The sequence below is a fragment of the Manacus vitellinus genome, unplaced genomic scaffold (assembly GCF_001715985.3).
Source record: "Manacus vitellinus isolate BGI_N305 unplaced genomic scaffold, ASM171598v3 scaffold_47_pilon, whole genome shotgun sequence".
Classification (NCBI taxonomy): domain Eukaryota; kingdom Metazoa; phylum Chordata; class Aves; order Passeriformes; family Pipridae; genus Manacus; species Manacus vitellinus.
The window spans coordinates 4,879,710-4,894,486 of record NW_021940585.1 but is presented as its reverse complement, the minus strand read 5'-3'; the positions used below and the strand labels follow the sequence as shown (position 1 = coordinate 4,894,486).

Here is a 14,777-nt window from a genome sequence, read left to right as displayed (position 1 = left end):
GCTCTGGGCCGCAAATCCACAGTAAAACCGGTTTATTTGGCTACAGAAAGGGAGATCTCCGGGGACGGGGGGGATTGGGAGGAAAACAGAACCAGGGGTTGAACTGGTCACACACGGAGCTGAGCAGGTGGCCTGGAGGTGCCCCTGGATGTGTCCGGGCGTTCCAGGAAAAACTTCCTCTTGGAGTCACTTCCCGGCTGGAGTGGCCCCTTTCCAAGTGGCTGCTTCCAGGGGAAACTGAGCTTCTTTGGGATTCACTAAAACGTGTCAGTGAGGAGAGGGGGGGGTTTCACAGCAGATCGCTGCCAGGCCCCGGGATTGAGTTCAGAAATAGGGAAAGAACGGGAGTATTTTATTTAATTATTCCTGTCTCATCCTGGAGTGGATGTAGCAGCTTCCCTGGGTTTGGGGTTGATTCCTGGTGCCTGTTGGAGGAGGAAAAGCCGGTGGACAGTGAGAGTGGTTGAAAAGGGGGGGGTAGAACACGTAGTTCCTGGTGCTTTTCCTCCCTTGCAGGGGAGAAATGGGAGGGTTAAAACATTTGTTGTAAGGAATTAAAGGCACAAATAGAGCAGCAGGAGAGACTTTTCCAGGGAAATCTTGTGGCTTTAAAACCAAAAATTCCCCACGGGGAGGTGCAAGGAATCTGCTCTCAGGTGTTTTTTGAGGTGCAGAAAGGTTTGCTTCCTTCTTGCTCTTCAATCCAGGACAGAGGCAGGTCAGGAAAGTGGGAAATCAGACAGGGAATGGGGTTGGTTCTGCACTACCAGGAAGGAGAAGCTTCTAAAATACACCGAACAGATTTCCATTCTATTATTTATCTTCCCTTAAAATATATCAAGTTTACGTTGCTTTTGGTCATGTTTTTCCTGACCCTCAGCTACTGTATCTGTAATTATTTTATTTGATTTAATTTTTTACAAAATGGGTTCAAAATCTCTTAATACAAACATTTCACTGGAGTTCTGGGGGAAAAAAAGTGTTTAAAGTTCTCATCAACTTGGATCAGAGGCCTGCTGAGTGCACCAGAGTTACTCATTTTTATTCTGATTTTCTGGGGTGAATTCAGTTGATTTTTGCTTAGCGCTCAGATTGCCACTTTAAAATTTAAGAAAAAAAGGTGTTTAATTAACTTTGTTTTATAATTAAATTACCTTTATGGAGTTTAGAACTTTTAAGGGTTTTTTTGTTGGGGTTTTTGTGGGGTTTTTTGTTGATTTTTTTTTTTTGTTATTGTTGTTAACTGTTTTAAAGTTTTGCTTTATTCCCGTTCCTTAAACAAGATCCATTCAAATTCTGACCAGGAATATGGAAATATGGAAACCCAAAAGTGGAATATGGAAAACTGCTGAGCTGATTTAGTTTAAAGGAACTCAATCTGAAGGGATTTTTTTTTCCCCCAAGCTGGTGGATGTAGGAATGTTGAGTTATAGGTGTGTCTCACTTCCCAAGGAAAGGAAATGCCACCTTCCAGACCGGGAATTCCTGGTGATTTGTGTGTGAATGCCTTTGCTCAGCCAAGCCCTGGCCCTTAATTACCATCGATTGAAGTGTTGCCTTGAGCAAACTGAAGAATTCGGCCTTGAGATTTAATGTAAAACTCCCAAAAGCAAAACACTTGGAAAAATGTGTCTCCTTGAACCTCCACACGTAGGAGCTCCGGGAATTTTTAGAATTAGGTTCCAAGGAATCTGGATGACACAAAGTCTGTTTTTGAAGGTGCTAAAGGTCAAGAGTGAATAATCCCATGGATGTGGAAGAAGGGAAGCAGTCAAAAAACAATAACACGTATGAGAACCCAACTTTTCCTCTCTTTATTTTAGATTTGGGAAAATTCCTTGCCAAAAAAAAAAACCAAACCAAACTCTGGAAAATTCACTAGTGTTTGTGTGAGTAAAAGGTTCCAACCATTTATTACTGATCTGTAAGAACGATTTCATTCAGTTTTGTCCCCAAGAATCCGAAATCCTTTTGCACGGAAATGTGCAGTGAAAGGGGCAAATCACTTTTGTTTGAATTTTAGCTGGTCTGGTTGCAGGTCAAAAACCGAGAATCCTAAAAATCTTAATTTTATAAGAATATAAAAATAAGTGCATGACTTCACATTAAAAAAAAAAATGCTGTAGCTCAAGAAATCGGGTTCTGGTGGCACCAAAAAATCATCAACTGGATTGGACCTGAGCCATTCCCAAATGATCTTGCAGCGATGGATGATGATGGATCCACGGATTAGGGAACAGCAAATTCATAGCATGTGGTGGAAAACCAAATTATTTCCCCAAATCCAAGCCCTGGTTCCATGCAGCCATGCCACTCCCTCCGGGGGCACTTCCCTGCTCCCCAGGGCTTGTCCTTGCTCTGCTTCATCCTTCCTGCTCCTGACCTGTCTGCTGAGGGTTAGAGCCATTCCCGAGGGATGGACACCCCTGGGTGGCTGTGTTTGTCCCTGGGTGGCTGTGTTTGTCCCTGGATGGCTGTGTTTATCCCTGGATGGCTGAGGTTTTTTTCCCTGGATGGCTGTGTTTATCCCTGGATGGCTGTGTTTTTTTTTCCCTGGATGGATGTGTTTATGTGTGCATGGAGGGATGTTTGTGTGCTGCCCCCAAACCCCCCCATCCCAACTAACCCCTGGCAGCATCACCCCCAACTCTTATCCAGATATTATGGAAATATTTCATTTTTTTCCCCCCAGTTTTCTCCAAATGAGAGGCTTTGCCTGCAGTTTGCTGTGGCAAATAGCCAGAAATTCTCATTTTTGCTCTCGCTCTCACTTTATTCTCCCTCCTCTGGCGTGTGTATAAACACATCTGTGCATGTGGGTTTATACACACAAATGTGGGGTTTTCTGTACAGGTAATAAAGATGGGGGAAGGTTTTTGTGTTTTCTTAATAGGTGAAGAAATCTTGGAAGACCAGAAATTGCAACTTACTGAATGTTAAATTATTAAAAAAAAAAAAAAAAAAATTAGAAATTGCCCGGCTGTGGAAGATGGAGCCTCATTTTTGCAGCCACTTTGAATCCCAAGTTCATCTTTAAATGCGCTGGGGCTTCTTTTGGTGGTTTTTTGGTGGTTTTTTGGAAGAGCTAAGTAACCCTGGCTGTCTCCAGGCTGACAGTGTTCCAATGGACTTGCTTCCTCCATTAGTTGTAAGATGTTTGAGAGCACATCCTAAGTTTGAATTGTGGATGAGAGGTTCCCTTGGCAATGTGAGAAGGAAAATTCTTTCTACCCCTTTGTTATTAATTCACGGACTCAAGTGTTGGTTCGGCCTACAGGAGAAGGGAACTGGATGTCTGGGAAGATCAAAGTCTGTGCTGAAGTTGTCCAGGTGTGTGAACCCCAAAATCCACAGGGACTGGAAAAATGTTTAATGTATCTCTTGTATGTGATAGAAATTATTAGTAATTGATTAATCATGTAATACTTCAAATGTCATACTATTCAAATGTCACTTCAAAAGGTGGGATATTATTAAGATGTGGTGTTATTAAATAATATTAATGTGCTATTATTGAGCAGTTATATTGAGATACTGTTATTACTATTATTATTTATATGTAATTATTAAGGCATAATTTGAAAGGTAATATCAGTTATATTATCAATTATATTATCAATATATCAGTATCAATTATATTATCAATATAAATTATATCAGCATCATTAATAACTCAAGATGATGACCAGTTTTTTTAAGAAGTGGCTCACTTTTAGGCTTACAGCCACACTCCAGTTTTTTCTCTGCTCCACAATATATATCTGTGATTAAAACCCCAGAACAGGCCTTGTGCTGACAACATTCGTGCGGTTTTACACAAATTTGGCAGAGTTTTTGTGACCAGCTGATTTCAACACATTTGCCCCCCTCAAAAGATAAATTTGACTAACAGAAAACAGCTGTAAAAATGCTCATTACTCAGTTATTTGTCACTTATTGATCCCTTTTCTTCAGGGTTACTTTTAAAAAGAAGATTTCACTGCTAAGCCAGTAGAAGACTTTGAGTCCCAGAAAAGTGAAGCCAGTTTCTGCCAAGTCTGGAGGAAGACCCTGAGAGCAAACCCTGAGAGCTCATTCCAGCAATTTATCCATTATGTCTAACCAAGGAGATGACTGCTACTTCTACTTCTATTCCACGTGCAACAAGGTGTGTTTGGGAGCATTTTCCTTTGAGATTTGGGGTTTCCCTTCTTATTTTATAAGCAAGGAGGGGGAAGCATGCGAAGAGACACACAGGTTGCTGTTAACTGAATTAACTGCTTCCAGCTCCAAGAAAGTGGGCATTTTTGTAGGCTGGATGGTTTTATATCCCTTTTTTTTCCTGCTTTCCTTTGGATTCCAGGGAGACAGCTGTGCCTTCCGCCACTGTGAGGCTGCTCTGGGAAGTGAGACCGTGTGCACCCTCTGGCAGGAGGGTCGTTGTTTCAGGAACGTCTGCAGGTTCAGACACATGGAGATCGATGTGAGTGTTTGCAAAACAAAGCAGGGACAGCGTTTTGCAGTGCTGTGGGTGGGTGAATGTGCTTTTGCAGGATAGATTTACCTGCTTTAAAGGGATATTGGTCACCAGGAGGGGGGTGGCAGGAAGCTGGGGGAAGAAAAATCGATTTCTGAGGTGTATCTTGGCAGGAAATGTTTGTGTTAGGTGCTGATGTTATTTGCTTAATCAGAGGTAGAAGCACAACCCCATGGATCACAGGGCTTAAACGTGCTGGGAAACAGCCTCCTGAGGGCTGGGCTGGAAGATGGCCTGGCAGGTTCCTTGTGCCCTGAATTTCTTCAGATAACATTATCCCGACCTCTTGGAGCAGTACAGGGAGGGGAGAAATCAGATGGGAAGGAACCAGTGCTCTGAAAGATAAATTCAGATAGATTTAACTGGGCAATTGAAGCCGTTTTTCCCTCTGAATAATCCCATTATTTTGGGTTTTGTACTAGTTTAACCCTGAGTTGATGTGTCAGGCTGGCCTGTCTTCCCCAGCTGAGCGACAGCAAAGCAAAGCCAGACAATATTTAGTTGTTCCCCCCCCTACACAAACTCTGTTTATGTGCCCCGAAATATTTTTAGCGAGAAGTTGACCTTTGGAATGGTATTTCAGCACTGCCCTGCAACAGCCCTGTCTCTGACATGTCATGAAAGTGAGTCTCTTTGGGAGTCTGAGCTTGGCTTTGTCCCTTCCCTCAGAAAAAGCGGAGCGAGATCGCCTGTTACTGGGAGAACCAGCCCGGGGGCTGCCAGAAGTCCAACTGTGCTTTCCACCACACCAAAGGCCGTTACGTCGATGGGCTCTTCCTACCCCCCAGCAAAAGTGAGTCTCTCAGCTCCACTTTCTGTAATTCTTCGATATTTAGTCGTGAATATTGCTTAGGATGGGGTAAAACACTGGAGAGGCTCCAGGAATTGGTCGTTCCTGAGTGCAGGGAGAAGTCTGCAGTCACGGGCTCTCAGCTGAATGGAATGTAGTTCTGGGGTTTAATTTTATTTTCATGCTCAGCTCCTCTGTGATCTTTGCCTTTCAGGTTCCTTTCCCCTCATTTAGTCCTTTCTGGGTGGGGAGCTGTGTGAGGGAAACCACAGTGTAAGCAGGGGTGGGGATAAGGGAACTAAATTCAGTAGTAGCCAGTTGGGTTTATCTTATCCACCTTCCCTGTCATACCTGCAACACTGGGGTCAGTTTGACACAGCCAGGTGACAGATGATCTCCTTTTCCTCAGCCACACTCCCAAGTCCACCTGAGTCTGCAGAGGACGATGTGAAAATGGCTCAGATGTCACTGCAGCAAAACAAACTCTCTGTGCAGTCCAACCCCTCCCCACAGCTGAGGGGGGTGATGAAAGTGGAGAACTCAGAAAATGTCCCGAGTCCTACACACCCTCCAGTTGTCATCAATGCTGCAGATGATGATGAAGATGATGATGGTGAGCATTTTTTACTTACTGAAGGTGTTCCTACTGTAAGTGAATATATAAATCACATAATACCTGAATTTTGTAGTGGTTAAAACTACAGGCGAGAGTCTGGAGTCCTAAATATCTTTATGGGTTGAAATGTCGTTGTATGAGCTGCATAAACATGAACAATCATGTCTGATCCCTACTCCATAAATTAATTGGTTTATTTTTGCCTTTCAGACCAGCTTTCTGAAGAAGGAGAAGAAACCAAAACACCTGTCCAGCAGCCAGCCACAGAAGCCCATAATGGATTGAGGCTGATTTCCACTAGGAAATCCAATGCTAATACAAAGCAAGGTATTCCAGCAGCTGTAGGAGGGTGGATTGGAAGGAGAATTTGACAATTGAAAGCAATATGTTCTAAAAACACAATAGAACATGAGGTCACTGAAGGGAGTCATTCCCATCTAATAATGTCATATGTCCCAAGGAGGTAAACTCCTCCTGGTTTGCTTTTGTGGAACAAAACAGAGCCACAACATGGAGTTTAAATGCCTGCAGATGTGTCCTTTCAGACATTGTGCAAATGCCAGAGGAATCTTTAATCCCTCTGCATTACATTAATGCTTGGAAGTGGAGATCTTACCCTGTAGGATGGAGGAGGGTGAAGGAAGGTGCCAATTCCTTACCAAAATACCATCTGTTCTGGGGCTGTTTTTACTCATGGGGAGTGTTGACAGGGTTTATTCAAAATGCCCTTAAGCCTCAGTTTCATGAACTGTTCTCTGCTTTCAGATGACAATTTAAATTTTGGAATAAAAACACTCGAAGAAATCAAATTGAAGAAGCTGAAGGAAAAAGCCAAAAAACAAGGTGGTGAGTTAATATCCCCTATCTTCCTGTCCTTCTGCCTTCTGTTCACCTTATCCTTGGTTTTAATCCTTCTGATATTACTTGGATGGCTGGAATTTGCAGGAGAAGGATTTTTTTTTTTGTTGCACTGTTGGGCTCAGAGTGGGAGATGGTTTTTGCACCTGAGAGCTGATTGGGGGACAGACTTTTGGGGGCCTTGAGCTGCTTTGGCATGTGAGCTGTTTCTGAAGCAGCTGGTGTTCCTGCTTGGAATTCCAAGGGCAAATCCAAGGGGAAACTGCTCATCTCTCTTATTTGCATGCACTGCTTGTTGTGTGTTTGGCAGTAATGAGTAACTGGTGTTCTTGGTCTCCGTGATGGTTCTCCTGTTTTGTTTGGTTGGGTTGTTTCCCTAAACATCCTCGTTTGTTCCGTGCTCTGAGCAGAAGGTCCCTCAGGAGTTGCTGTTGATCCGCTCCAAGCTCGGACAATTCCTGTGCCAGAGAAGGAAAACGTAAGGACAGTGCTGAGAACTGTGACTCTGTCCTCAAAGGAAGGTGAGAACTTCCATTTCACGGCTCCCAAATCAAAAAATCAAACTGTTCAGTAATAATGAACTCCCACGTGTGGGGCTGCCTTTTCTAATTCAAACCACTTGATGCTCGAAGGCCCTGGTCGTGTTGGAAAGGGTTGGAATCTGGAGGTGCTGGATTTGTTACACTGCAGTGAAAGATCAAGGTTTTTCTCATTAAGCCATAACTGATCATATCTTATCACATCCTCCAGACTCTCAAATGTGTTACATTGCACTTTGAGGTCGAGTTGTAGAAGTGCAGTAGCAGCAGGGAGGGGCTGATGGCAAAGCAAGAGTGAGAGTGCAGAGAAGAGGTTAATTAAAAACAGGAGTAATGAAAGGGAAGATCGAGAAGATGGAATTATACAAGTAGCCAGTTTTTGAAGCATTGAAGAGGCTGACAGTGGCAGTTGTGTGATAGGAGTCTGTATAAATTAATTTTAAAGGAAATTATAAATTCCTTTTAAAGGCAGAAAACATGGAGAACCACTTCTGCTCACAGTCATTCATTAGTTATGGGGTTTGGCTACCAAAGGAGTGTCATTTTTAGGGGCATGGGCTGGAAGGATGATGCTTTTACTGGCTGCTGGTTTCTGTGCACTGAACAGATGATTCTTTGTTTTAGGTGAGGATCCTGTGATCCAGCTGAATCTTCCTGACAGACTGGGAAAACGGAAAACTCTCATAGGTGAGAGCTTTTTGTGAGCTGCTCTTTGGGTGCCCTCACCTAAACATGATGATATTTAAAGGTATTTTTGGGGAGGAAATTACATGATGTGCACTGGTTGCAAACCAGCCAAATTCTGTTAGCAACTGAAAGGCAAAATACCAGAAAATAAACCTGGAAGGACTGAAGTCTGTGGCTGACTGTTGGAAAATCCTCCTGCAGAGAAACCTTCTGAAAGTATTTTCCCCTTTGTGTCTTTCTGAAGGAGGTAAAACCTTCCTTCCTCTGAGGCGTAACGTTGCTGACAGGCTGGGCAGGAAGGCAGAGCTGCTGGAGAATGCTGAGAAAGCCCCCAGGAGAGGCACAGGTACCAAACACACCTGGATTTCACACCCACACTTTCTGCTTAGCTTTTCTGTTTCTCCTTCTGGTGGTTCTTTTTGCATGTTGGTTGAGGGCTCAAGGTAACTGTGAACCCCACTGGAGTGATCTCCTGTCTCATCTCACAAAATCAGGATTTCTGCAGTCTCCCTGACCTTTTCTATTCTGTGTTTTAGTTCAAGTGCTGAAGTCCCTGAGGGAGAGGCTGGGACAGCCCTCTGACCAGAGCAGTACAGAGACAGGTAATAACTGGATATTAAATACACCTCCCCCTTTTTTCTTTCCATGAACTTCCATAGTGCCCTAAAAGTTAATTTTAAAGAGCTTCTGTCCCTTGCTGGGGTGCTGAGCTGTCCTGAGGCTGCTCTCACAGAGGTGGCTCCTACATGTGTCTCATCAAGGTTTGATGCTCCTGAACCATCAGAAGCTGCAGTTGCTCACACACAAGTAGGATAGAACCATTCCCAGGAGCAGGGTTTTGGGATGCCCATGGATAGACAAGGTCTAAGAAGTAACAAAATAACTGGTTCTGGTTTTCAAAATTCAGATGGTTTAAAAGAGGGAGGAGAATGTTATTGTTAATTGGGATTGTTAAGCCTGGAGAAGGGAAGGCTTTGGGGTGATCTGTTTGTGCCTGAAGGAGCCGACAGAAAAGATGGAGAGAGACTATTTCCAAGGGCCTGGAGTGACAGGGCAAGGGGGAATGGATTTACTCCAACAGAGAGTGGGTTTAGATTGGATATTGGATATTAGGAGTGGGGAGGCCCTGGCACAGGCTGCCCAGAGAAGCTGTGGCTGCCCCATCCCTGCGAAGTGTCCAAGGCCAGGTATGGGAATGTTGGGTATGGGGGTTGCGAGCAACTGCGGGCTGGTGGAAGGTGTCCCTGCCCATGGCAGAGGGTGGGACTGGGTGAGCTTTAAGGTCCCTTCCCAGCCAACCCATTCCATGATTCTGCAGAGGATACTGATCTCAGCTGCATCATCTTGGAGAGCATCAACACCCCTCTCCTTAGTGCTGTGACAGATTTTGGAGACTAAATGTTGCTGGACTGTGTTTAAACACTGGTGCTTCCCTTTTTTGGCTGCTGACAGAGAAGGCTGCCAAGCCCATCGAGGAGATCCGGGTGAAGACCCTGGAGGAGATTCGCCTGGAGAGGGCGAGCCAGAGGCGGGGGGAGCCCCCGGCCAAGCCCCCTGGTGAGGCCCGGAGGGCAGAGGAGCCCAGCCCAGGGACCAGACCTGCCCCCCCTGCCCGCATCAAATCCCTCTCGGGAGCCCTGGCTGAGAAGAACCACAAGAGGCTGGAGGAAGAGAAGGGAAAAGCGGAGGAGTTTCCTGCCAAGCCAAAAGCCGAGGGAGAGCCCAGGAAGAGCATTTCTGCTCCAGCTGTGCCTGGCAGGGTGCAGCTGGCAGAGCCAGGAAGAGCCAAGCCAGCGGGAGAAGTGCGGATCAAAACCTTGGAGGAGATCAAGAGGGAGAAAGCTCTGAGGATGCAGCAGAGCGGGGAGAACGTGCCCGCTCCTCCCGCACAGCCCGAGCCTGCCCTCAGAGGGAGGAAACTGCTGCGGGTCACCAAGCTCATAGGTAAGGAGGGACCTCCCTGGGGAAGTGCTTCCCTGGGGAAAGGAGTCCAGTTTCCTCAGGATTCCCTTCGCTTTTTCCTTCTGTGAATACCAAGGTCAAAGGGACCGTGTTATATTCCACGAACTGCGTGATAGTTTTCTGTATTTCCCACTGGAAAATTCATTCCTTGAGGAGCTTTGTGGTCTGATTTCTCTCTTGTGTTTTTCTGCCATTGGTTTGTGGTATGGGATCTTCCCTGTGCAGAATCCAGGGTTACATTCCTCTTTGGAATATGTGTTTATTGATATATGTGTGTTTGGGAAGGATGTACCAACTTGTTAACGAGGGCATTAAAGACCTCATCGTTAAGATTATATAAACCACATATAAAGAGATTGAGGGAGAGATGAGACGCTTCAGGAATTGCTTCCTGTAGCCTTTCCCTCTGTCCTGACACATGAGAAAATAAACACACCAAGGAAACCAGGTTTCTTTACCTCTGCTGTTGACAAAATACTTATTTTTCACTTCTGCTTGTTTTAAAGCACCTGGAAGAGAAGAAAAAATGATAGTGGAACTGAACAAACCTTCTCCTAAAACTGTCTCTGCACCTGCAGAGGTGAGTCTGTTGTGAAAACTTCAATATATACATTTGTACATAAAATTTCTGATAAATTTTGCTGTGTTTTGTTTGTAAACTCACTTCCTGCTCCCGGTTGGAATGTGTTCCTACCTTTCCTCATTTGGTATTTGCTGCAGTGAAGTCCCAGGTCCTGTCACTTCCAGTAGCATTTCCAGACAACATCATAATCCTCACTTTGAATTAATTAATTAATTTGAACTAAAACCTGGAATTAATCTGATTATACCTCACAATGAAACCTCTTAGCATGAGAGGTTAATGTGGGGAGAATGGTTTTGTTCTCAGTGACTTTCTCTGGCAAACTTTGGGCATGTCTTGAAATTCTGAGCTGAGTATTTCAGTGACAAAGGCTGGAGGTTTCAGGAGAGGACATCAGGCTGTATGGGGGAGCTTGTATGGCTTTGTAGTCCTTGAAAAGAATGGAGAGGGTACAGCTAGAGTCTTCTGCTCCATGAAAGCAGCTTGCTGTGTTGGGAATTGCAGGCTTTTGAAACATTATTACCAGAGCAAAGCAGGGATCTTGTTACAGGCAGCATTTTACACAAAAAATGTTGGATTTCAATGGTGCCACATGGAGCCATTTTGGAGGGGTTGCCACCCAGATTTTCCTAATGGAATCTCCATAGATTTTTGTCCTAATAATCCTTTTCTTTTTTAATTTTTTTTTAGCCCTCTGGTCAGAGTGCAGCTAATTCCACAGTGCAGGTGAAGAGCCTGGAGGAGATCATGTGGGAGAAGCGGCAGCTGAAGCAACGCCAGGAGAAGCTTCAGAAGGAAGCAGCTGCTGTGCCAACCCCAGTGGAGAAACCAGCCAAGGAGAAAACTCCCCCCTCAGGGAGCCCTGAATCCGCCGTGGTTTCAGGACCAGCTTATCAGCTTGGGAGGAGGAAACTGGTGAAGCCTCAGGAGGACGGGGTGGGAAGCCCAGAGAAGGACCCTGCAGTGTCCCCAGGGAAGAAGGCAGCCCAGCCTCCGGAAAGGAAAGCTAAAAGTGAGTGCTGAGTGTCAGCTCAGGGTGTGTTGTGGAGAGCAGCCTGGGGAGAAGGGCCACGTGTGCTGGAACCAAACCAAATCCTGGGCCACATCCAACTGAGTGTGGCCAGCAGGGCAAGGGAGGGGAGAACCCCCTCTGATCTGCTCTGGTGAGACCCCACCTGGAGTCCTGTCTCCAGTTCTGGTGCCCCCAAGAGAAGAAAGATGTGGAACTGGTGGAGGAAGCCCAGGAGGGGTCTCAGAGTCAATAAAGGGACTGGAGCACCTGCCCTGTGGAAACAGGCTGGGAGAGCTGGGGGTGTGCAGCCTGAGAACAGAAGGTTGTGTGGACACCTCACAGCACCTTCCAAGACTTGAGGGGGCTACAAGGCAGCTGGAGAGGGACTGTTCACCAGGAAACAGGGACAGGACAAGGGGAATGGCTTCACACTGAAAGAGGGGAAATTTAGGTTTGATACACAAAAGAAATTCTTCCCTGTGAGGGTGGGCAGGCCCTGGCACAGGTTGCCCAGAGAAGCTGTGGCTGCCCCATCCCTGGAAGTGTCCAAGGCCAGGTTGGACAAGGCTTGGAGCAACCTGGGCTAGTGGAAGGTGTCCCTGCCCATGGCAGGGGGTGGAACGGGACGATCTTTAAGGTCCCTTCCAACCCAAACTATTTTCCAATTCTATGACTGTGGGACTATTAAGAACCTGTTGGTTTTTTGCCCCAAGGCAGAGCAAGGCTGTGCCGTCTCACTCTTCCTTCTATTCCAGCCAAATCCAAGGTGTGCCTGAAGCCTCTGGATGGCAGAGCCACGTCCTCCCCGAGGCAGACCCTGAAACGCAAGGCCACCGAGAGCCACCCCACTGCCGTGGTGGCCGTGAAGCCCCTCAGTGCCACCGGTGGGGACACCAAGGAGCCCTCAGCCAAGAAAGCAGCTGCGGTAAGGACAGTGCTCGAGCCAGCTGGGGGTCCCCAGGAACGTTTATGGCCAAATCTTGCCCTCTTCTGGGAGAAGAGGTGGAAAACTGAAATATCTAGGGAAGATTTTTACTGTCTTCCTTCTCCCCAGGCCGTGGCTCCTGCTTTGCCAGAGGACAGCCTGGTCTCCATACCTCGGAGGGAAAAACCTCAAAGCAGGTAACAATCACACCTTTGTCCCTTTTCTTGATCTCTGCCACTTTCACGTGAAACAGGTGGGTTTGTTCACATGTGGAAAATTTTGAGTTTCGAGGTAATCAGTGCCAAAATCCCAACAAAGAAACAATTAATTTGAAGTAATTTCTGTAGCAGCAATGCTTATTTAGGTGGTTTTCTTAAAATGCTGCACTTGGGTACAGCATTTCAGTGACTCTTTGGATTTTCTGAGAGCCTGTAGAGGTTCACTTCTTCCCCTTTTTATGGTCAAATCAGTAAAGATGGAGAGGTCTCTCTGGCTACAAGTACTGACAGTTCTTTCCCAGACTCCAGGTGTTTCTTCATGGATAAATCCCCAAACTGACAACTGTACCTGCTGATCCTGGACTTTTAAAAGTAGTCCCAGGTTAACTGAGTGACAATCCCTGTGTGAGGGTTGAGATGGAGGAGGGTTAAATTCCAGGTAAGGAGTGTCCCACACTGATGTTCCCTCTTGTTCTTCCCAGCCCTGAGCTGCACCTCGGGAGCCAGGCAGACTCCCTGGCACAGTCAGAGGTCTCCAGCTCGACTTCAGCTTCCTCAGAAGTGCCGGTGAAGCTGCGCCGGCTGAGCTCCACGGGCTCTGCCAAAGCACCTCTGTCTGTGGAAGACGACTTTGAGAAGCTCATTTGGGAAATCTCAGGAGGCAAACTGGAAGCAGAGATTGACCTGGACCCAGGGAAGGACGAGGATGACCTCCTTCTGGAACTTTCGGAGATGATTGACAGCTGAACTGCACAGTCTTAAAAAAAAAAAAAAAAGAAAAAAAAAAACAACACCAAAAAAAAAAAACATAAACTTCCCCCCTACACAACCCCCAAACCTGTATATTTTGTTGGATACGTGGAGGTGATCCTTTCCTAGCTGAGGCTGAAGGCACAGTTGGATGGGTAGGATTAGGCAGGATCTGCACTCAGTTGTCCTGACTTTCCCCGGGACTGTCGGTGGCTCCTTCCACACGGAGTGGACAAAGCACTCGTGGTTTTTTTTCTGGGGACACAGAGATCCCATCTCCAGACTGTGGTGGTTGTGAACTGATCTGCTCATTCTGTGACACTCCGAAGGCTTCAAACAAAAGCTCCCACCTTCCCCCCTCCCTGGCACGACCCAACGTTCAGCACATTTCAGCGCTTCGTGTTCGGATCCCGTGGACAGTTGGTACCCAAAGCCTGGAGTTACTATGTCAACTCTTGAGTTTTACTGCTGTACGCTGTCATTTTGACTTTAATTAGGGGAATTAATGACAATGCTGGGGGAGGGAGGGAGCAGATTAATTAGTATTTCGGACCAAACACGCTGCCAAGGGCGGTGGCTGGGGTGTGTCCATCCAGCCTTACTTCGAATTATCAGGGTGCTTTTTCCCGATGGGAACAGGATCCTGGGGTGGGCAGCCAGGATTCCTCATTGTCTGCAGTGAATTGGGAAAGGAAGGATTGGTTTAAGTGCCTCTTGGTTCCAAGCATTGCTCCCCTGAGCTGCCGATCCTTCATCCTGCTGAAGGAATTCCTCAGCCCTGACGTCCGCCAGCATCCGTCTCACATGCCCATGGAATGACTCTGGGAGAGAGGAAGAGGGCATGGAAGGTTTCCTCCTCCTCTATCAGCCCGTGGAGGCGGGATTTTGGTGTATACCATGGTTTCTGTAAATATTTTATTCTTCCATTTTATATTTGTATTCTATTTAAGGTATTAAACGTAGGCTGGTCACCTCCGCCCGCCCCGCTCGTGTCTGTACAGACCTGGTTCTGGTTTCTATGTGTATTTTATTTAAGGAATTGTATTAAACACCGTCTGGTCGCCTCCTCCTTCCCTGTAGCTGAGTGTTTATAAATAAATAAGCGCAGGAGCGGGGTCTGGGGGCTCAGAGGGGTTGACCAGGACAGGGATTGTCCCCCTGTGCTGGCACTGCTGAGGGACCTCAAATCCTGTGTCCAGTTCTGGTCACTCAGTTCAGGAGGGACATTGAGGGGCTGGAGCGTGTCCAGGAAAGGGAATGGAGCTGGGAAGGGGCTGGAGCAGCAGGAGAACTGAGGGAGCTGGGGGGGCTCAGCCTGGAG

At 46.4% G+C, this 14,777-nt stretch overlaps 2 protein-coding genes across 3 annotated transcripts in view; both read left to right on the top strand.

The window, feature by feature from the left end:
• Positions 1-842: 842 nt before the first annotated feature.
• Positions 843-14,526, top strand: ZC3H11A (zinc finger CCCH-type containing 11A). Of its 2 annotated transcripts, none has more exons than XM_018079613.2 (17): positions 843-3,330; positions 3,955-4,147; positions 4,343-4,462; positions 5,186-5,309; positions 5,716-5,919; positions 6,133-6,249; positions 6,688-6,765; positions 7,191-7,301; positions 7,944-8,006; positions 8,251-8,352; positions 8,543-8,608; positions 9,459-9,950; positions 10,475-10,548; positions 11,242-11,563; positions 12,319-12,488; positions 12,618-12,685; positions 13,189-14,526. In XM_018079613.2, exons 2-17 carry the CDS (start codon positions 4,094-4,096, stop codon positions 13,451-13,453), a joined length of 2,430 nt encoding a protein of 809 aa, XP_017935102.1. In that variant the 5' UTR covers positions 843-3,330; positions 3,955-4,093; the 3' UTR covers positions 13,454-14,526. The 2 variants fall into 2 exon arrangements, with proteins under 2 accessions (XP_017935102.1, XP_017935100.1); XM_018079611.2 differs by having other exon boundaries at positions 6,688-6,768.
• The window catches only part of SNRPE (small nuclear ribonucleoprotein polypeptide E), a 2,925-nt gene continuing 2,445 nt past the window's right edge, over positions 14,298-14,777 (top strand). The window contains exon 1 of the mRNA XM_018079592.2: positions 14,298-14,362. Coding sequence (XP_017935081.2) covers positions 14,298-14,362 — 65 coding nt within the window. The remainder of the gene's footprint in view (positions 14,363-14,777) is intronic.